A 23,516-nucleotide genomic window follows, 5' to 3' on the forward strand; every position below is an offset into this window, starting at 1 on the left:
TTGGGTCCTTGTGTTTGCTTCAGATTTGATTTAATGGGAAATCAAAGTGCCTTCCTTCTCTGATGGGAATTCTGGAACCCATGACCCACGAGCTGGCTTAGGGTTTGTTCCCCATTTGGTCAGTAGGGGTTTTTATGGATCTTTTGCTCTTTTAAAGTACAAAATGAGATTGATCCCTCTCTGTTTCCTGGTTTTGAAAGGATGAAAAAAAAAACCACAACGTTGTTAAAATGTAGTCTAAATTTTCTTAGCAGAGAAAGTAAATTTTATTTGAATGTAGCATGCTATATATAAACATAATTCATTTTTAAAGTTAAAAATGTTCTTCCTTTTATAAATATGCTTATGACATTTCATCTTTAGAGGCATTCAATAGGCTTAATACTATAAAGTCTTTAAAATAGCATATTGCTGAATTCTGATAACACAGTATTCTATCAGGAAAGTTACTCTACACATTCAAAGATTTTTCATCTCTGTCCTGAATTTTCTGACAAAAGAACAACATAACAAACACTAAGGTGGATACTGACCAAGTATTGTGCTTTACAGCATAGAATATCTTACATACATTCTTTTTCTAAAATACACTTTCAGCATTTGAAATTATATATATATAAAATGAAATTAATGCAAAACAAATCAAAACCTTCCTTAGAAATTGGCACACAAAAAGAAAATATCATGCATGTGGAATATCATGTGGTGTTTTCTCGTTTAATCTTGATTCTTAGCATTCCCCTAATTTCAGATAAAACATAAACATGTTTATCTAAGTGGTATATAATGTCACACAGTGGATGTGGTTTTTTCCTTACCATATTTCTACTGTACATGAGAGAAAGCTGGTAATCTTCAGCTGAGGTCAAAGATTGTCATATCAATATGATATAAAAATTTCATTTTGTAAGTTATATTCAAGGAATGTAATTATGTGATTGTTTTAAAGTTTAATGCATGGTTATTATCCCAAGAATAGTCAAATTAGTTCAGCACATACTGACAGATGGTTGTGGGCAAAGAGAAATCCAGGAATAACCTGACACCCAGAACAGCATTAAAATATCACATATCTGTGCACAGTGAAAATATTTTAAATTATATCAGCATTGTGTTTTGACAAAAGAGATTTCTTTCTGTTGGCACATATTTAATAGCATGAAGGTACCTTAGCCCTACTATTTCTTAACTTGCATTATTCAATTCAATATACTGCTAAAAATGGATATTTTGTACACAGTACTACCAAAGCTGGATGGTAAATAACAACCAATTCTATGCTTCTCTGATTTGATCTTAAAGTTAATTTAGTAGTTTTATTTCTGAATATAGAAATTAAGCTGCTCTGTAGAGAATATTCTGTTGCCAGTGATATTTATGAGCAAATATTTCCTTCTGTGCAGTTCTCTGCTGAATGTGTTTCTCAGTCATTTTCATTTGCTTAAAATATAAAAGCTCTTTTTATAAACATTTTCATTCCTGCCAACATAGAAAGGAAAAAAAGTTTATGAAATCTTATACACCTGTTTCTCACTTTACTACTGCATTTTATAAATAACAGATACACTTTTTTAACAAACAGGAACCATTTGAACATGTTACTGGATTTTTTGTTTTAGGCATAATAAAATAATTCAGTTATGCAGAACTGTTCAATTTTTGTGATGCAGGAAGACACTTTTGTGCTCTAATAGATGGCTCAGTTATTGTCTGTTGCAGAGGGTTACTGAGATGTGTGTAGTCTGTGCTGCTCTCTGGAAATGTTTCTTCTGAAACTCCACTCACTTTAGTTTTGGGATATTTATAGTCCTCAGGGCAACTTCACCACAACAACACATGCTCCAGCCCTTCCAATGTTGACAGGAACTTCCTAAAAATGGAAAGAGAAAAGAAAAACAAAAAGGAGGAAACATAGGACTGAAGAAGAAATTACTTCCAGGTTATAAGGAAAACAATTTGTTTATTCAAATTGATGTAATACTAAAAAAAAATTAGATTTACACAGGGCTCTAAAAAACACTATTTGGGCTTTTTGACAAAATTCAGTAAGTGCTGAGAGTTACAGGAGTGTAGGGTGGTGGTGTTGCTGTTAACATGTGTAAAAGACCTTCTTGTTCTATGCTCCAAAACAACAGACTGTGTGGCTACAAAAATACCTAAAACTACAAAGCGTTAGATATTTCCTCCTGGTCTCAATTGTGACAATCATAAATATGAAAATTTGAAAGTGTCTCCAGGAGACACCACTTATGGCAAACACACACCAGCTCCAGCCATGGCAAATTTAAGCACTTAAAGCCCCAAATGATTTGTGCAACAGGATTCACTCACCCATGTACAGCCTCCACAGCCTCCACCCCTTAGTCTGAAAAGTTTTATCCAATTCTTTCACAAGACAGGCAATGACATTTAATTCAAGCCCAATGCAGTATTACTGCATCCTGATATGTCATTTTTCTCAACACCAGTGATAACTTTGCAACTTAGTTTTGTCGGTTATTTGGACAGAATTATTCCTTGCTGCAGGAGGAATTCCTGCTATTTCCGAGGTGATTCTTCCCATTACCTCTGTCCACTCGTTGTTCTGGGCATCGTAGGACTCCACAGTGTCCAGGTAGGTGTGGCCATCGTACCCCCCCACGGCATATAACCTGTCCCCCAGAGGGCAGATCCCAACTGCATCCCGAGGGACACTCAGGGGGGCCACTGTTGTCCAAGCATCTGTTTTAGGATCATACCTAGAAATTTTTGATGATCAAATGTAGATAAATACATCATAAAAACACATTTGAAATTTAAATTATTTTTATTTGCTTATTTTCTCCTGTATTGCAGTTCAGTTTATACTGGGAACTAGTAGAATCGTTATGTGAGTCAATATTTAATTCGGCCACTAGAGGGGTCTTCAAGCCCATGGAAAATGCCCATGTTTTCACTTTTTGCTCTGCAGTCTCTCCATTTCAATCCCATTAAGCAATCAATACATTTTAAGCATAAATGGGACCCGAGGGAATGATAACATGGCCACCAGTTGAGTCAGCGAAGTTAATTTCAATATATTATTTTTCCTTCTTCCATAAAGCTTTTGGTTTTCTCTTTCTTGTCAGAGCTAATGTTTTCAGAAAATTTCACTGCAAAAGAAGTTAAGCACCTCGTATAGTGGACCTAAGTTTGTCACACAAAATGCATGGCAGGATCTTACATCAGTGTGGATTTTATTTCTGATCTACTCAGTCAACTTCCAATGTCAATTGAAGTGAATTCCAGGGTAGTTCCTGTTTTACACCATCTAACTGAGAACAGAATCCACTTTATTCACACCAGGGGGTTGGATGCTCTCTCAGTTTTCATCTTTTGTCCCCAAATGACACAGGAGTGTCAGTGGATACCCCTGGCCCGTTGAGAGCCAGAGGAGTTGCCCTCACTCATCCTGTTCCCTTCTCACCCAGGACTCAAGTGTTCTCTATCCTCCTACAATGTGCCACGTGCCAAAGCAACATTTAAAACACAACACTTCCCAAAAGAAATGTCCAGAATTTGCATTTTTCTTAAGACTCTTCTCATCAGTCTCCTCATCAGAAAATACCTGTGTAGTGAGTACTCCCTGTTCAGCCTGTGATAATAATTTTACTGTAAAATTTACCATCAATATCAGCAAATTATTGGAGGAAAACACAACTGTAAAGCATTTAACTCTTACAATATAGGGTACACTGGGTTTAGGTTGGTTTTGGCACTTTCTATTGAGGAATAGAAAGATCACATGTTGAGTTTTTTTTAATACTTAAGTTGCCTTTGCCTGGTTCTTGGTCAGCTGAAGCAAAAGGGGGGAGTTGAGGGGAATTTGCTTCTGAGGTTTAATTCTTTTGTTCTCACTACAGTATTGGAAACCAGTCGTTCTGCTCCAAATATTGTTTTTAAAAAGCAGGATATGTTTTTTTGCACACATAGCATTCCAATTGTGAAGAGGTTTTATTCTATATTTCCTTCCTGGAATGTAAAAAAAAAAAAAAAACAAAAAACATTCCTTACCTTTCTACGCAGTCGGAAAGTCGGGAGCAGTGGTTGGAAGCAGGTGCATCGTGACCTCCCACAGCATATAAGAACCCATTGTAGGTTGCAACACCGACTCCACCTCTTCTCTTGGACATGGGGGCACATAAACTCCACTTGTTTGTATGTGGGTCAAAACATTCCATGGACTTCAGGCAGGAGCTCCCATCTCGTCCTCCAACAGCGTAGAGTCTGGGATAAAAACACAAACAGGCAAACAGCTTTAGTCTTCAGCCTCTTATTTTAATAGGAACTTTATTGGGTTAAATTCATTCAGAACACTTTCAAATTGTCATTATCCCCATTATTTGCTCTCCAACAGCTACGCTCTGGAACTTTCTTTGTAAAAGTTTTTTGCTATTTGAACTGAGTTATGTTCTCCATTTTCTGTGCAAATGGTCAAGCAGTCACATGTGAAAATTAAGCTTAAAAATGCATGTCAGCTTCTTTAAAAGTGAGGCACAGAAGGAACTGAATTGAAAGACACTACATATGCTTGAAATATATGGATAATATTCCTTGGCATGGGCTCATGGAGTATTTGACATCTTAGTGTCACACTAAGTGTTTTTCCTGTGCTGTTAATACATAAAAGAACTTAAATGATAAGAATAGATCTCAAAAACATATATCAAAATTATATTAAATATGTTTTCCCCAAAGTTTGTATTTAAGAAAAACTGCTGGACAGGAAGTACCATCCAGGCACCATCTTGTCTGTTCAGTCCAAAGACACTTAGCAAACCACTGGAGATGTAAACAAATGATTCCTACAACAGGTAGGAATTAATTGTGGAAACCCACATTATGAAACATGGGGGGGTTGTGGCTTTCTGTCAATGAATTTTACAAGGCCTTAATTTTTTTGTGGTTTCAAGGTGTCCAGGATGCTGCTGGACTGTGATAGGATGTAACAGTAGATGTGTTCAGATGTGCTGGTTTTTATGTTCCCTTTCAAACACTGGTTATTATTTTCTGCCATTAAATTGAATTTACTCATTACAACTACTTAGAGACCTGGGGAACAGTGGACTGGCCCAGAATAAGTCACCTAAACCAGATCATCTGAATTTTCCTTCAGAAGTTCCTGTTTCATTCCAGTGACTGAAAAAACTTTTAAACCACTCTGCTCCATATTTTAACTAGAAGATTCTTGACCACTGCTAGAATAATACAAAATTCCCAGCTCTCTCTCCCGATGTTCAGTTGATAAAATTGAGTTTGGTTGTGCAGTTTGTTGCCTGATCCATACAAAACTTGAGGCTTTTATTTGTTTTCTTTTCACATCATGCCATTAGATACTGACTGCTTGTTTACACAGCTTTCACAGGGAGAGGAAGTTGCTGTATATACAAACAGATTGGTTGAGTTTCTTTGTTTTCTCTAATGTGTCTATAAATATGGTATTGTTTCCCCTTCTCTAAGGAAAAGCCTAAATATAACATTATTGCCTGATGTTCTCAATGAACCACTAATTGATCCAAAAGTGCTGCTCCACAGAAACGTAAAGCCTTTTCTGGTGGAGCTGAATAGAAAAAGTCTTAGGGCAACAGGAAAAGGAGAAGCATTCTGCCTGGTTAGACCACTGAGTGATGGACATTTGATCTCCTGGTATGCCAGAAATGACATCACTAGACTAACAGACGTGATTTCAGCCAGGCTGGAGACAGCTTTGTATCGGGAATGATTGAGAACAGAGTCAAGCTTGGGCTGGATTTCCTCTTTGACAAAGAGGTTTCCTGCATGTTGCTGTGGAAGGTACCAACAGTTTCTGGTGGAGTTTCTGCTGAGAACATTTCCTCTGAGGTACAGCAGGGACTTGGAAAGGTGGTTCTGCTTCTCTTGGACTTGGGAGTTAAAGATTTGAGTCATGCCCTGTTTGAATGCAGAATCCTGACCTGTATGTCAAGAAGTTTTGCATTTACAAATATCCCTTTGCTGACAACTCTGTTTCTGCTCTTTATCCTCCTCTTTCTCTGGAATTTACAGTGATCAGGGAAGCCAGTGAAAGATGTTCAAAGTAAATGCAATTCTCTGCCTGTATCTGTGGCATTCCTGACCCCTACAAACTGTCATTGCTAAGAGCTTCCCACAGATTTAAATAAGAAGGAAGGTTGGTTCAAGCCATCTTTTCTAACATAGGGGTCTTTCACAAGGCTTTTGTATTTCCAGTACGAGACTGTGCTACTGAAGAAGAAAAATAGAATTTTGATAGGCATTGATTTGGAAATTGTTCTTCCTCACTCTGAAACACAACTACATTCAAATAAGGATTTACAACAAGGTGTAACACTGTTCAGTACAGGTTGCACAGTAGATTCACACAGATGTCTGCTACCATACAGAAGTGCTTGAAAGGCTTTAGCATCTTAAGAGAGTGTTTAAATACATTAACACACATTTTCAGTGTATTTAACAGAGGAAGAACAAATCTGGGTAGGATAAGATTTACAGAGAGCTGTTTATTCCATACCTAATTAATAAACTTGTCTTCCTTCCCTTAAACACACCATACAGCCTTAACATTTTAAAAATTATTCTTGACTGTGAATTTGTATCTAAAAGTTGTAGATGCATGCAGGAGATGCAAAATGACAGAGGAATGACTTCATTTCTGTACACGTTCTTTCAAGTGGCACTTCCTTAGACACTCTGGTTTCAAAGTGTAAATATAAATTTGGAATATTTTTTAAAGTAGCTGATTCTGTATCCCCATAAGTTATGTTCTAGGTAAAACTCTGATATGCATGTAATAACATTTTCACATTGCTGTAACTTAAAAGGTCTGAAATATGTTTAAAACATGACTACAAGTTGGAAATCAATTTACCATGCAGCAGAGGAAAAACCTTTCCTCTCTTATTTCAGTGCATTGTGTTTTCTCTTTGTTTTCTTGAGGCCATTAATTACTATAAGATGGAAAAGCAAATTGAAGAGACTGCATTTCCAAGGAAGGAAGCAAGTGAAAATGCAAAGAGAGGTTTTCCTGTTGACATACTTGCTGTTTAATGCTGCAACCCCCACGGTGCTCCTGGGGGTCGACATGCTGGCCACATAATTCCACTGCCGTGCCTGGGGGTCCCATCTCTCCACAGTGTTGAGGTAACTCCACCCATCGTGGCCACCAACAGCATACATTGGTCCTTCAAGCATTGCTACTCCTTAAAAGATAGAATTAGGGACAAGTTATCTCATCATTTCAGTGACCAGTAGTGTCTTCATACTTCAATCCCCTGTGCGCAGATAAGCAACTGCAGCTGGTATTAAACTATCTGAAAGCTGCCTTTTCACTTGGCAGAATAAACAAAGATAAAATACTTCGTGTTTTCTAAATAACCATTATCTTTTGCCAAAAGATTAGAGGAAAGCTGCTTTAGTTCTGATGTTCTCTTGGACTTTTATCTCTTTCGCTTCTGCTGACCTTGTTCTGAAACAAATTTGAGACCCTAAATGAGAAACTATGCTATTCATTTAAAGAAAGGCAAAATTTGAGTCAGGCAATGAAAAACATGCCCAAAACCAATGATTTGTCCTAATTCTGAGCCTGCTGAAGCTCTGTAGTCCTGCCAGCACAAAGCCTGAGTGGGTGGGTGGCTGGCTGTCCTTGCCAGCAAAAGGACCATAACACATTAATGCCTTTAAGAGGAGTACACTTTTGGATAAAAGCTGGTTGGTGTCTGCTGTCCTTGAGGCCCAGGAGAGTGAACTTGGCTGTGTCTGCAAAGCTCTGTGTGGACATATCCTGTGCCATTGTGCTTCTCCAGAGAGAAGGGCTTTGGTGCCTCCCCTTTGGGAGCTGCTGCTGCTGCCCTGCTGTTTGTTCCCTTTGTTAGGTAAGGCAAAATGTTGGAGTCTGGCTGCTTAAAAGTTTTCTAAATCTGTCTTTCAGGCCTAAATATACATGTCCTGATTTTTTCAAAAGCTCTAACTCTCCCCAGAATCACACTGAAGTTAATAGGGGCTGTGAGTGTGAGGGAGCTTTGCAAACTAGGCTGATGCACAAAGAGAAGCCAAGCTTTGGACACTCAAATTTACTGCCCTGACCTACTTGTTGAGTAGAATTTTGTCCCTGAAGTTGGTAATTGTAAAGATTTCGATGAAAATTATTTAATCTGTTTTGTCTTCTTTCCCTTTGCTACCTACCAGTATTTGGTTTTATAAATTTTGTGGACTAGCTGTTAAGAACCCTACATTACACTTACCCCACCAAGAAGTGGAGAAGGTGATGTAGGCCACAAGGGTTTACCAAATAATTCTGGGTCAATCTTTCTCTATTATTCAATAAAATATTCCATGTCATTTGAACTTATAAATGATTTCTGTAAACTTTAAAGAACCCAGCTTTTTCATAAGAACTGTGATATATAAATCCTTCAGAAATCATCATATTCTCTCCATTAGTCTCCTCAACTGTAAACTTGGCCTTATTTTTTATAGTTCCAGAAATAAATTCTAGATTTCATATTCATAGTATTCCTTCATTCTGAATCATAATAAGGATTATTGTGCACTAAAGACCCACAGATACTAAGCTGTGGCAGAACTCTGTAAAACTTCTTGTAATTACAACATTAAAACTGGTGAAGTCGTACTTATTTCCATGCTGCAATGTTTTCTTCACTGTGGGCAATGTGGACCTGAATTACACAGGTGCTTGGTACATATGAGCTTACCTCAAGTCATAATTGAAAAAATAATTAAAATCAGGTTGTTATAGTATTGTAAATGTATCTTTTGACCATTAAATCATGTGAAGAGTTGATTATTTTCATTATTGCTTAGCTTTTGGAGTTTTCTACAAGCAAAACTAACTCTGGAAAACCAGTGTCAGGTGAATACTAATTAATATCACTGTCATAAAATATGATGATAGACAACTCTGTCTTTGAAAAATGTCTTTCACAAATATTTCTGCATGTTATTCAAGGCTTTAAAAAGTTATTCCAGCAGCGTTTGTGTCAACCAAAATCCATTTGTCTGTGCACTGTAAGGCATTTGCAAAGAGCACCTCTTACCTAGGCCGTGCCTGTGTGTGGACATGGGAGGCATTATGGTCCAAGCTTTGGTGACAGGGTTGAAACATTCCACAATGTTGGAAGTTTTCAGCCCATCTCTGCCTCCCACGATATAGAGCTTGTTGTCAATCACTGCCACCCCGAACTGCAGCCGTCTGCCGTTCATGGTGCCAATTTGTATCCAGCTGTTAGTCCTGAGGTCGTACTTCTCAATTGTAGTGGTACCTGTCAGAGATAAAAGTATTATGGGATAGCCGTGAGGGGAGCTGTGCCCAGCAGTCAGCACAGCACAAAATATGATTAAATTACAAAATATGGAAATTCTGTGTGTGGAATTTTACTGTCACTCCCCGGGAACTTCAGTTCTCATGTGAACCTAGTGAGGAAGAAGCTTTAATTGCATGCAGACAAGATGGGGAAATCTATGAGAATATGCTGGGGCAAGAAGATGGAGAATTAAGTTATGGCAATTTTTTGTAGCATTGAAAACTTCAGAGACAAGTTAAATCTGTTATTAATTTAAATATAATGAGAGTAGGGATTTTGTGATTTGGTTTTGGGATTTTTTTAATATTCCTTATGAATATGGTATCTCACAACAGTCTACTCTTTAACCTAAGAGTTTAGGCATTTGTGCCTAAACCATTACTGATATTAGGATTAGATATTAGGAAAAAGTTCTTTACTGTGAGAGTGGCAAGAGACTGGAATAGGTGTCCCAGGGAAGTTGTGGATTACCCATTCCTGAGGGTGTTTAAGGCCAGGTTGAACAGGGCCCTGGTCTAGTGGAAGGTGTCCCTCCCCATGGCAGGAGGTTGGAACTGGGTGATCTTCAAAGTCCCTTCCAACTCAAACTCTTCTGTGATTCTATGATCTCCAAATCAGAAAAGGTTTGTATCTGTCTGTCTGAGGAACTGGACATGCATCTTCAGTAATGGGTTGGGTATTTTCCCTTTCCTGATGGAGTCAGGCAGAGCTGTGTGCGAGTACACGTGTTGTTCCCACAGGTGTCCTCCCTGAGGTTCCCCTTTGCAGCAGCCCTGCAGTAGCTGCTTGTCTGCTGTAACATATAAGCTGTATTTTCCATTTCTTCAGGCCACTGAACTTCCAGTAATGCCTTCACAAGGCACCAGGTCCCTGCCATTCAGAACTGATGCTTTCCCATGCACTGGCTCCCATCATCACCCAGCAGCTGTAATTGCTCCTCTGAGAGCTGAGAGAGCCCAGCAGGGACAGGGCTGAGTCAGATCCCAGGCACGAGAGGCAATTCCCAGGGGCACATCCAGTGCACCCTGGAGCTCAAATTCAGCTCAACCAAAGGCAACCAGACAAGGAAAATAGGTTTTCTGATTTCCTGTTCTTTGACTGGGATTTGAGACGAGAAAAGTAGTATTTTGAAGATAACAATAGGCAGTTAGTGGCTAAAAAATTATTTACAACAACAAAACAACCATGCAATAAAGCTGAAATAAAAAGATAGTGTTTGGTTTAGAGATCTGTTAGAGATCACTTGCTAAACTCCAGAAATATCTGATATGTCATGATATCTTTTCTCTCTTCTACGTGCTTTTGCACATGAATAAACTGGAAAAGAAACTACCAACTCCATCTGCAATAAAAGAAAGTTCTACTTTTTCCCCTTTCCTGTCATCCTTTATTCTGAGCTGTTGGATTTCTTTGACTGTTCTTTCCATCCTGTTAGTCTGTTTGCTCCTCTTCGCTTTGATTCCTTCTCATTTATTCTATGCTAATGTGAGAGTGCCCCAAAGTTCTCCACTTCAAAGGAAATATCTCACACACTAACTCAAAAACAGGAGAAATGCAGTAAGGTATAAATGTGTTCAGACATACCCTGTGGGCTGTAAATTTTACAGAGGCTGGAAGATTTGAAAGTTTCAAAACTTAATGTGGTTCAGGCACATCCACATTTTTCAAAATTCCAGCCCAAAAGTAAGTCTTTGATCTTCTTTTGATCATTTGAATTTGAGATTTGACTTCACATACCACCTGAGATAAGCACAAAGCCTGGCATTGCCTGGAACACCCAACCTGGTGTGTCTGCCTTTATCACAGACAGCGTGTTATTGCCAGAGGTGGAAGTTGCTCCTCCTCAGAGCTGTTTTTCCAGTGCATCCCAGTCTCTTTAGTCGCTGTTTCCTCTATCCTACAATCCAGGACAGGCTCAAAGTGTGAGTCAGAGCTGTAGAGGACAGCAGGGAGGAGAGGAAGTGCTGTTCATCCTACCCATCAAAAGGCAAAAGTTCAAACAATTGGCTTTATTCCAAGGTAAGGAGTAAAAGAGGCACCAACAGGAAGTGCAGATGTTGACTGAAATAGCCCTTTCTTTGCACAGCCTTAACTAAGAAAAGCCCATTAGAAAATATGACTCTTATTTTGGTAGAATTTAGCTTAAAGATTACTTTATTTATTCCTAAATACTCAGTATCACTAATGAATCTCCACTAATTGCTCCAGTTAACTTCACTTTGCTAAATTGTCCTAGGAATTAGTGGTTTTTCTGTTGTGGTGGTTCTGAATGTGTATTTCACACTTTATTTGATTGCATGGAGATAGTGAGGCAGCTCTGCAAGATCTCAGATGGGAAAAACCTATCGTCAGCAGCTTTTTGCAAACCATGAAATGGATTAACTTCTTTGTGATTCTATTAAAAGTGAACTCACACAGCTAAAAGTAATACTGTTCAGCAAGCTGCAAGACTTTAAACTAATTACAGGTCTCTGGCTCCAAGCTCTGGGTTTGAAGTTAAGGTTCCTGGAGAAAATTATTTAATATTCTGCCTTCTAAAGAGAATAGTTCAATGTGTAAAGCTGTAACCTGATTGCAGTTGTGAAAATCAAATCATAAAAACTGGAATACAATTATAGTATTTACCTTTCAACTACAAACCTGAAAAAAAAGCTGTGTATGAAGTCTTGAAGAAAAGCTGCAAATATTGTTCCACTCATGAAAAATGCAAGTCTTTCCATTTATATTTTACAATAAGGATTGATAAGCATTAGCTGAGTTCTCTGTAGTTTAGTTATGCTTATTGGATTTATTGTTTTTCTTCTTTAAAAGTTTTTCCTGCCTTCTGACTTTGTCAGAAAATAGACCACAGGGTTCAGCATTAAATTCATCTTGAAATATTTTCAACTATATGCACAAATTCCTACAAAACTTTATTTTAAAATCACCACCTGAATCAGACTTCTCTAGTCTGCACTTCAAGATATATATATCATTTACAAACCTCAGATTCTTGCAAGGAGAAAGAACTTCTAATACTAAGGATGCTGTTTTGTGATTTGCTTTTTCCTCTTTTTCGTCCCTAAATTGCTGCTTCATGAAGGGAAATATTCAAACAATTGTCATATATTCTCTGGATATCTGTAATACAGTTAATTAATACAATGACACTGAGTCCTGAACTTACCTTTAGTGGCATCCATACCTCCCACAGCATAGAGTGCACCCACGGTAGATTTTCTAGGCTTGGTGCGAGGACTCTGCATCATGGACCGTCTTTCTGGTAGCAGGTGGTACTTCATGGCCTCCATGAGAAGTTTCTGACACTCAAGGTCGTCTGCAAACATTGGACTATTTTCTAGATCGGCCAGTAACTAAGGGGTGAAAAGTGAGGATCTTGACATAGATTAAATCATTAAAATTGCAGGTATTTCAGCAGTAAAAGTATTGGTAGCTTGAAATACTCGTTTTAAGTTCATCACTCGAGCTTTGCTGGAAACTCTCCTTTAATGAAGCAAAACTATATAAAGGTGGAGGGGGAAGATCTTTGAGTATGATGTCTTTGTTTAATTTTTTTCCTACCTCTTTCTTTTAACTTTTAAAAAGAGTTAAAATTACAAATGTAGTACTGCATCCTCTGAATGCAGAACTCGTCTTGGTGTGAGTAAGCAAGTCTAAGACAGAGTGCTGGGCATCTCTGTGAGTATTAGAAGATACAATTTGTATTTAAAATTAAGTGTGTACAGTACTTTTTTACTTTATCCAAAGTAGAATATTTGCAGCTTCAGTCCAACCATTTCTCCTTTCTCCAGTCATGGAGATTCATAAAGTGGCTGTAGTGACCTTACTGGCAGTCTTGAAATTCCTGAATGTCTTTCTGATGAGTTATAAAAATTCTTCTGTGACACAGATACTTTAGTGACACCTTTCTATAAAACAGTATGTCCACCTCTGGAACTTCATTGCTGAAATGTCTCTTTCAGTCTGAAGGGACAAGTAATGTCAGTGCTCAGAATAGTCAGCAATAATTTAGGCCCTTTTACATTTGTATTGTCACTTTCTATGGCAATAAAGAAATAAGCAGTGGGTTTTATTTGTCCTGCAGTTTGATAAATCTAAATAGTTATCTTTGCATGGTATTTAAGTCGCTGTGTTATTAGAGGAAAACTATTATTATTGCTACCCAACAAAGAAAAACTGCTTTTGGAACACACTGACATTTTTAGAGGTAATTCTGAGCCAAGTAATTACACTCGCATCGTGGGATTTCTCTTTACCTGTGTTTAAAATTATAAATATATAGATTATGCAGTTTAAAAAAAAAAAAAAGAGAGAAGAAAAAGGCCACCAAAAAACTCCAGCCCTTCATATTCATACCTGGGGTGGAAGCAGGGGCAGTCTAATGTAGGAAAGAAGCATTCCCAGGTCTCGTTGCCGGTTTTCCAAGTCGTGCCTCACCCACATCATCAGTGCCTGGAATATGGCTTCTTCATCTGGCACGTTGATGTCATCACTAGACAAGAGCTTTGCAATTTCATTAGCTGGGAGCAAAAGAAATTCCTGGTTTTTTATTACTTCTATGAAGTGCTCCTAAAAATAGAAGAAGATTTCAATGCACTGATGATTTTCACACATAGAAATAGCTTTTTCTAAGATAATGTAGGCTTTGCATATATTTCATTCCTGTTCCATTTCACAGTATAGGGAAGTGCAATATATAAATGTCCTTCTGCCATTTAAGGGAGATCTTGGTTGTTTTTTGCTGCCTTACTCTTGCAGAACTGAAGAGTAATGTTCATTTCCACACTACCATGCTATAGTTGTGTTTGTCAGGCTTCTTGTCAGTGTGTCCTGGCTTAGGGATTTGGGACTGGCAGGTTTGTCCATCAATATGATCTTAATATGCAGCTTTTGAACATATAATGTGTATTTTAAGAATGAATGCCAAGTGGGCATTCAAAGAACTGTGTACCCTCTATTCAAAGGATTTGGGCCAATTACATTGAAACCTTCCAATCTTTTTGGAACGAGCTGTGCCAGCTGTTGACTGTAAGATCTGCTCTTAGTAGCAGAAAATACAGCAACTTACTGTTCTAAGTACTGTTTGGGCAATAAAATTTGGAAAAGTCCCAACAAAGAGCTCTCTTAACTAATGCTATGATAAAAGTCACCAGCTCCAGAAATGGCCATGTGTATTTAATCCCCAGAGTTTACAAAGAATTATTTTTCATAAAAACAGTATATTGTAGAGTTGAGTTACAACAATATTAGAGTTGATATTAACATTTATTTAGTGTGCTTACTTTTCTAATTCAAAGGCAAAAAAGAAATTTGGTGAAGAGAGATGGTGGCTTAAGTTACTTGCAAAAAAATGAATATAGGAACTCATGTCTGCATTTCAAATATAATTTCTATTTCTGCACCTGGGATTAATATATCTTCTTTGGGAACCAGATTGAAATAGGGCAGATGAAGAAATTTTAGTGATTGATGTGCTGTTTGTTTTCAGTGGTTTCTTTGCTTTCTGTATCTCTTCGAAGATGTAAATACAGAAGTGATTAAAGGAGATGTCAACTTTGCTCTACTGTGCATATCCTGCTTTAATATTTTGTGACATTCAGAGAATAGGGACAGGAAGGCCAGTCCATTCTTAGTTACAAATATAGCACAAGATGTTTATCATAACCAGCTCTGTCTGCACAAAAAGAGACCAGGCAGGAAACTGTTAATACTTCACATCAGTGGTCAAAGTGGTTGAAGGGGAAGGCCTCCATTGTGTCTGGTTTTGTTGAATGGGTCTGGTGTTTATAGCTCATCATCTTCTAAAAATGTACCAGTCTCTATATTTACAGTACAACTTTCCCTAAGGTACACATTTTCAAGTGGTTGAGGTTGACATGAGACAAAACAGAATGTTTTATTTATCCTCCTCCACAACACTTGTGTGTTTATGCATTGTGATCTCTTATTCTCCAAAGTTATTTGTAATTTCGCTTCAAGGGTTTGAAAGAAAATTTTCTTTACATTTATTTCAGATTTCAGGTGCAGATTTCCTCTTCTGTCTCTAAGCTGTCAGGAGCTGCAAACTTGGTGGGTGGGCTTATGGCACACAAGGTCCTGTTTCATGGCAGCATTCTTGGTCTGTGTTGCATGAAAGGTGCAGGAGGTGGTTCTAGAGGTGGTAGAAGTTGATTTCAGGAAGAAGCAATATAAGGCTTATGCACAGTGCTGCTGAGTGTCATAGATTCATCCTGATCCTTCACACTAGAGAGTTCTTACAGACCCAACCGCCATTTCTGTGACACCCTGTTTCAAAGAATAGTAAAGGTTTGACTCCCAGGAAAGACTGGAGGATCCAAAGGGTTAAAAAAAATAGGAACAAAAAAGGATCTCTTATTAAGTTATTAGGTTGTTAAGTCTTAGCATATGATTTTATTTCAGCTTTGCAGAAATCTGACCCATCAATTTTAAATGCTTACAGCTGACACTCGTGCTGGGGCTGCTGGGGGAAGAGAGGCAACAGTAAAGGGGGGAAGTTTCTCATTTTGGCTGGTATAAAAAGGTGTGGAGCTGCAAGGACAACACTGTTATGGACAGGCTGAGTGAACATCTATCTTAAATGCTTTTTCTCAAATCTTAAAATATAAAAAGAGAGTAGATTGCTGCTAAACAAACCATTCATTACTGTGACAGGAAAGAGGACAACCAGTGCCCTCAACCCCCACACACCACTCACTTACTGCAGCATGTGGACGTGTACAATCTCTTGCTGGAGAGCACTGCATATTATGGAGCCTCTAAACTTGTTTTGACATACTGCACTAATATTTCAAGCATAAAGCTGCCATGTGTCTCCTAACAAGTAGTTCTTTTTATATCTATTTAGCTGTAGCAGTTGCTATTCTTCTTGTGTTTGAAGCTGTGATAGCACATCTTGTTGCCCTGAATATTTATCCCTCGATTTGGTTTCACAGCAAGTTATCTCGCTTTTCTGTTTCCCACGCTCTGAATATTCATTTCTTGCTTTGAGCCAGAGGAGGATTATGTTCCAGTCAAGGATGTGCTGCTTTTTAACATTCCAAATCTTTCCAATACGTTCTTTATTTTGACTTTTTTTACATCTGTCTCACCTTAAAATCAGCTTTAGAATTTTCTTTGTGTGGAATAAAGAGCGTAAGAATGGTCCATTGCTGTTTGACTCTAGAAAATAGCCATTTTAAGGCCCCTATTACATTTTTTGGCAGAAATAGGTACCACTCAGACTGCAAATTAAAGTTTGCTAAGTATGCCTTTACACAAGGCAAAATTCTGGAAAGGGAAACAACAGAAGTGAATATTTCTTTCCCTAATTATAATTGGAAAGCAACCAGCTTGTTCCCCTTACCATAGTGTACGTGTGTGCCACCTTCAGGAGCTCTGTGCAGCCCTGGGCATCTCCAAAGGAGCGGATCCCCAGGCAGTTGGAAGGATGGAGCTGCTTCATGAGGAAGTTGCAGCACACCTCAATAACCTGGGAGAGCTGGAGAAGGCACGCTGCAGACAGCAAACTTTCTATAGTGTCTTCTTTTAACTCCAGGATACCTGTGCAGTTTCCATACAGGGGGGAAAAAAAATTAAAATGTTAAGTGATTTTCGTTGTATTTTCATTATTTGGAAGTTTGTCTCTCCCCAGTTCTTCTCTGGAAAGAAGTGTCCTGTGGTTCACAAATTCATTTTCCTTTCTTGCTGAAGGATCCTCTAAACATATGTTTTAACAGACTTACAGGATTTGGTGGATTTTGAATACAGCAACTGGAACTTTTTTGTTGGAATTTTAACAGTGTTAGATCTGATTAGGTTGAAAAAAAACCTAAGTAAAAAAAAAAATAAAGGTGATTAGAGAAAAACCTTTCCCAAAATGGGGCTCTGGGTAATGTGGTCTAGTAAAGGGTGTCCCTGCCCACAGTAGGGCATTGGAACCAGATGACCTTTAAGGTCCCTTCCAACCCAAACTATTCTATGAAAATTCGTATATTAATTCATAAAAATATATGTAATAAGTTTGTATAAGTTCAGAACCAGAAGCTGGGAGATCCCAGGGAGGGAGGCAGAATTACCTGTGTAGGCGTAGCGCACCAGAGCTTTCAGTGCCTCGGGATCCACTCCCTCCATCTTGATCTCCTCCTGCTTTGCTTCTCTCACATCGTTAGTGAACATGGCAGCAAAGTAATCAGACACTGCACTTAGAACCAGCCTGGAAATAGAGCAGTTTGGGACAGCAAATGACATCCTAATCTCAATAGCAGGCAGAAAATTCAGTGTTGTTATGTCATAAATAGTGTGCACAACAGAAACATTATATTTAGCGTAGTATTCAAGTCTTACAGCAGCAAGTAATAAAGTTAAGAGAGTAATTAGTAATCTAATTTTCTCCCAAAGTGCTTGTTCAGGCAGATTTTCTTCACTGATCTTGCTGTAGTGTGACAGCAGCAAGAAGGGAAGACAGACAATGCCAGCGGTTTGTACTTGAGTTTCTTTCTAATGAAAATAAGAGGTATGAAACGTTGATTACATCAGATTGTTCCACACCAGTTAGTTGATGTCCTAATTATAGCAACTGCTCACTCATAGCTAAGCAGGGAAGGCATCAGCTGGAGATGTCATGAAGCCACATCACCCATCCTGGGGGACGTACCTGTGCGCTGGAATCTTCTGGTCGCCGGCGATGAGCAGCACGTCACAGAGCTGCTTCTGCTGCAGGTAACTCTCCATCTTGCGGAACGTTTGCTCGGCGTGGTTCGTGCACTGGAAATACTCATCGGAGCCATTGGAGGGCATTCCCAGGGAGCTGCTGGTCGTGGACAGCCTGCCAGGGACAGAGGCACTATAAAGGCTCGTTGCGTTGATTTTTGTTCAAAAGGCAGCACAGCAATCATTAAAATTATAAAGCACTCCTGATTCTGGTCTTACCGTGCCGTCTTCCACCTTTTTCTGCTTCATGTCTAGAAGTTTTCATTCATAAGGCTGCACATAAACTGTAGTTTACTACACTTATCTGTAGTAGGTTGTTCCACTGACTTATTTTAACAGTTTTGCATCAGTGATCATTCACAAACAGAACACATCAAAACCAAACCTATTTTCCTGTGGTACTAAAAGCTAAAATATCTTTTGGTAGGAAATATTGGATATTACATGTCCCTGGGTCTTATTTCTCTTTCTCTTCTTACTTTGTGCATTAAATTACATTACTAAATAACAACAAAGCTAAAGATAATTTCAGGAGGAGCATATAATTCTAGACAAATCACCAAACTAGAGGTTGATGGAATCAGTTCATTGTATGGCCTTTACTATCTGAATGTAAATAATGAAGACAAAGTTCTCTGCCTTTCATGGAAATGTGCAATATAAATATATTCCTCCCACTCTAGAATTCTGTTAGCTCTTCCATTTATAAATACTCATCTTATTCTCTTCCAAACACGATTCCTTACTGCTTTTTAGTATGGATTGGATTGCAGATTGAAACACCTTTTTGACATTCTCCTAGAAAAATATTTCTCTTTCTATTGATCTGTTTTTAGTAAAATAATAATGTATTTTTGATATAAATGCATTATATCACATGCATGTATATCACACATCTTGAAAATGTTGCAATATTCAACACTATTTTAGCTAAAGATTATTTAGACAAACATGTTGTATTTAATTCAAATGTAAAGCACCTGTATTTTTTAAATTTCCAAGCCCAACTAGGATATAATGGCAGCTGGTTGACTAAATTTCCTGATTGTCTTTGATACTATAAATGCAACTTCATAAGTGATTAGAAAAGATCTCTTAATGAAATTAATGTATTAAATTTAGCAGAATATTGGATTACATCCACAATTGAACATCTAGTTCAGAAAACAGAGGAAAAAAATGGTAAATAAAGGGGGTAAATCAGGTTGAATCAGTATTATACTTTTAATTACAAATACATTAAGATAGACCAAATCAGAGCTAGAAACTCACTGTCTTTCTTTTGAAGCTCTTTATTAGCAATTTCAAACCCATTTTATTTTGCTTTATTTTTAAAGAAAAAGGGGCACACCAAGTTCACCTATAATGTGTTTCCTTTGTACTTTGTGGCTTACAAAAATTAATTTGTCTCAGTGTGTTTAATGACTCTACTTTCTTATTTGTTTTTCTTCAATGCTTCATTGAAAATGAAGAAGCTGCAAAATTGGATTATATGCTCATTAGTTTTGCATCAGCTACTTGATGCCAAATTCATACTCTGTAACATTCTTGTTTTGCTATTTTTCTCTTAAGTTTTCTGTAATGATTCTCAGAAAATTATTTTTCTAAAAAATATCTCTTTCAGATTGATTATATCCACTCCTAAGTGTTGTATCTAAGCCTTGATGTTTGCAGAAATCAACTAAAATAATACTCAACCGTCCCTATTGCAACTAGACAGGACTAGTTGTGTGAAATCAATAATTCCCAATAGTCTGTATATATCTGTGGTTAGAGAATCATTTTTAGGGGCCTGAAAGTTTAATTATTTCATTTAGTCCTGGGTACTTTTTTCACATGTTTTGTAGAGTCACATTTAACTACAGCAGAAATACCACCAATATAATGAATTATTTCAAAGGCAATGGTCTTCAGAGACTGAAAAATACTGGAAGCAAAAGAAAGTGCTCAATTAATATTAATAGATATTAATATTATAATTGCTGGTTTATCTTCAGCAGCTGGTTCAAAATGGTAGGTAAAATATATTATGGAAGGGGAAAATCAAATTCAAAGATAAATATTTATTCTCCTTAGTGTATGACTGTCAAACTCAAATATTGACCTTCAGAATGTGGTAGTGGGTACCAGTGAACTAAAGAAGTCAGAGATTAAAGTATCTTAAAGAAAGAAGCCAGGAAATGTATCCTTGAGTTTTTATGTTGAATTTTATTAGTGGATGTAGCACAAAGACAGGCAAGGGAGCTCCAAGTGGGCAGGCAGGAATCCCTTTGCCTGTCAGATCCTGTTCTGTGTGGGATGGATTAATGTGCTGGGAATGGCACGTTAAGAGGACTCAAGGTTTCCTACTCAGAAAGGAATCAGGTGGCAGGTAGAGAAATGTCTGTTTCTGTGAAATGTGTACAAGTTTGGACAAACAAAATCTGAATAAATATGAAGAATAAAAGTTTCCTACAGTACATTAGCAGTATGATGACCGAAGAATTAGTTATCCACACAATCAAGAGGGAAAATTATCAATGAATTGCTCTGAAGAATCAGGAACCCAAATTTCTTAATGTCATTTTTGAGTTAGTGTTCACTAGAACATGGAGTTGTGACAACACCATCAGCACTGGTAATAATGGCTTAAAATGTGGTTTAGCCTAGAGAGAGAAATCTATATTTAGATTATTCCAAAGTAGCCAAGTTCTATGAATTTCATTTTAGGTAGAGAGCCAAGTGAAATAATTTCAGAGTTTTCCTGTAAGGATTTGTGAAGGATAGTGAAAATACGGTCCCATTTTTAAAAAGCAACATGGATTTTTGAAACAGATGATACAAACTGAAAACTTGAAGGGATACTCAAAAAGCATTAAGCATCTAGATGATAAGAGGGACATAAATACTAGCCAGCATGGCTGGTCAGAATGAATCATGTCAGAACATTGTAGGTATTTTTTATACAAAATACCAAAGCTTACTGGGGAAAAAAAAGGAGTTGTCAAAAGTCATCTCGCCTTTTGGATGACTCCTGACACTATTTCACATGACATTTTCAAAATCGAGCTGGGATGGCATGTTTTAAGTGTAACAAATATAAGAGGGATGAATAACTTGTTTATCCATGCTTGAAATTTCTCAGGGATTCACTTCCAAAGGCAGACAGAGTGCTGAAAGAATTCCAGGCAAATCCTGCTCCTGATGCTGCTTCATAGTTTTATTACAGAAAATCATATGATAGAAACAGAGTTTAGTTGTTACATGGATATATGATAGCAACACATTTAAATTCAGAGAGACATATTTGCCTTTGCCTCATTGACCTTTAGGTAAATTTTTACTTTCCCAAGACCTGCTCCCACCTGTGTGTGAGTGTGTAATTACTTAAATGAAACACAGGTGAAGAAATGAGAGGTAACTGAGATTACACTGAACCTTGAGCAAGCTGGGACTCAGAAGTCGTGTGAGGAGGTAAAATTTCACCTTTTCTTAAGTCAGAATTAATGTAATGAGTTTTTTGATTCATTCTAGGCCTACAATTCTTTAAGTTTCTGAATTATGTAAAATTTATCTTCTGTCTTTGTGAAGTACTCTTCATTAACCAGCAGAGCACTCTTCTTTAATCAGTCTATAAAGGATAAATTCACATTTCCTCATTATTTAATTAGAACGTGATAAAACATAAATGCCATTTATTTGCCATGTCCTTTTTTAAATTCAGTATGTTCTAAAGTGCCTCATTCGGTGTGACTGGGGCCAAAACCAGAAATTAAACCTGATGATAAGGAAGCTTAGAAGCCTAATATGGCAGGAAAACTGGGTGATTTGTTGGAGTGTTTTAATTTTGTTTTTGTTGATAAGGCTATTATTTATGTTTTTACGGTGACCACTTCTCTTCTTGGATATTTGTTGAATGGGTATTTGTTGAATGTATCTTTTTAACCTGCTATGATGTTTGTGAAATTCACTTTGATCAGATAACAGTTCAGTTACTGGTGTCACTTCCAGATTTGGGGTTGGGGTCACCTTCCCTCTGCACTGTCAATCCCACCAGCAGCACATGGGTACCAGTGAGGGACATGAGACACCCTCCAGACTTTATCACAGCTGGAAGCTTCAATGTGACTCCAGCAGTGTGGGGCACTGTTTGTGCTTTAGCTGTGACAAGGCCTGAGAAAAAACTGCACCTTCATCAATTCAGTTTGTTTGTGCAGCAATATATACAATGCAACTCATCATTTTCCTTTTCTCTCATTTATTTTTGCCTATATAAGAAAAGTGCAGCCCCCCCCCAGACAGCTCTGTCTGTGCAGCTGTGTGAGCTCTGACCCTCTGTCTGCTGGGCAATGTCGTGGGGCTGGAGACTCAGAGATGTTTTGCTACATCAGTGATAGAGCTGCAACATCTGTTAGAGACAAACCAGCAGCTAGCTGAGAAATAAAATATTCCAGTTAGGAAGCCATTTCTGAACACAGGAAAAGCAGTGGTATAGTTGATGCACCTCTATTAATTGGTGCTGATAAAATTGTACCACATCAGTAATTGTCCCAAACTCTGCCTTGACATTTCTACTGCATTTGTCTCCTTTATTATTTACTCACTGCAGTGTGAAGGTTTTAGGGTACAGGCAAAAAACTTTGACCCAGAAGAGTGTGGGAAATTGTACTGTGTGTTGACAACTGATTTAACCATTTCCTGTAGAAGCCAGAAGTGTTTCCCTGCATGGTAAGATTGTGTGTCTGGCATGGTGAATCAATATCAAGTCATTGTACACTGGAATTTACCATGCAAGGAATGTAAACCCTGAGGAATACTTATTGTCTTGGTTAGCAGAGATTCCAACAGCACAACAGCAGTCATCACTGCAGTGCATGATTTCCACTTTCACATTTGTATGACATGAGTGTGTTGGAGGAAAATTAAAAGTCATGAAGTAGAAATTCAGTAAGGCTGAGCACTTCTTGCTCAACTTCCTTGTAGCCAGTGATAATCTTTCTAAAGAACAAAAAAAATGACGTGACCAGAAGGCATGATATAGCACTATTTGGAGCTGTCAAAATGTACAAAATGAAAAATAATGGCTAAATGCTGGATAGGAGCCTTTGGCATTTTTAGTTAGAGGACATAGAAAACAAAATACAAGCCAATGGCAGAAAAACTTTGGTTTTCACTCCAAGCCTGACTATTGACAGATGAAGCTAATTAACTCTGAGTTTCTTACTTCATTAAGCACCTTTCAGAAAGACTCCTGATGGGAGAGATTGTGGGGAAGAAGGCCTGCTTTATGCTCTCCCCTTTTACTGCTGTTGGCTAAAATGGAACAAAGGGAAGCTTGAGAGATACATTAAATGTACCCCCACCAGCTGAAGGCACCACTTCAGGTTTTACTCTGTGACACTTACACAGTCATGTAAAATTCTATGGGCTTGTCCCAAAATATCTCCTCACCTGTTTCAGCTGATCTGTACCTCATTCAAGGCTAAACACTGC

General features: G+C 37.9%; 1 protein-coding gene across 3 annotated transcripts in view; it reads right to left on the reverse strand.

Annotated features, from left to right (window-relative positions):
- Nucleotides 1-248: 248 nt before the first annotated feature.
- The window catches only part of KLHL4 (kelch like family member 4), a 76,161-nt gene continuing 52,893 nt past the window's right edge, over nt 249-23,516 (reverse strand). For 2 of the 3 annotated variants that reach the window (XM_018070863.3, XM_018070861.3), the window contains exons 3-12: nt 17,989-18,159; nt 17,411-17,547; nt 16,699-16,895; nt 13,692-13,904; nt 12,502-12,688; nt 9,069-9,293; nt 7,052-7,214; nt 4,033-4,245; nt 2,567-2,738; nt 249-1,870 (exon numbers count right to left, since the gene is read on the reverse strand). In XM_018070863.3, coding sequence (XP_017926352.1) covers nt 1,811-1,870; nt 2,567-2,738; nt 4,033-4,245; nt 7,052-7,214; nt 9,069-9,293; nt 12,502-12,688; nt 13,692-13,904; nt 16,699-16,895; nt 17,411-17,547; nt 17,989-18,159 — 1,738 coding nt within the window. In that variant the 3' untranslated portion in view covers nt 249-1,810. The remainder of the gene's footprint in view (nt 1,871-2,566; nt 2,739-4,032; nt 4,246-7,051; nt 7,215-9,068; nt 9,294-12,501; nt 12,689-13,691; nt 13,905-16,698; nt 16,896-17,410; nt 17,548-17,988; nt 18,160-23,516) is intronic. The other variant, XM_018070862.3, reaches the window with a different exon arrangement.

This window comes from Manacus vitellinus, unplaced genomic scaffold (assembly GCF_001715985.3).
Source record: "Manacus vitellinus isolate BGI_N305 unplaced genomic scaffold, ASM171598v3 scaffold_19_pilon, whole genome shotgun sequence".
NCBI classification, from domain to species: domain Eukaryota; kingdom Metazoa; phylum Chordata; class Aves; order Passeriformes; family Pipridae; genus Manacus; species Manacus vitellinus.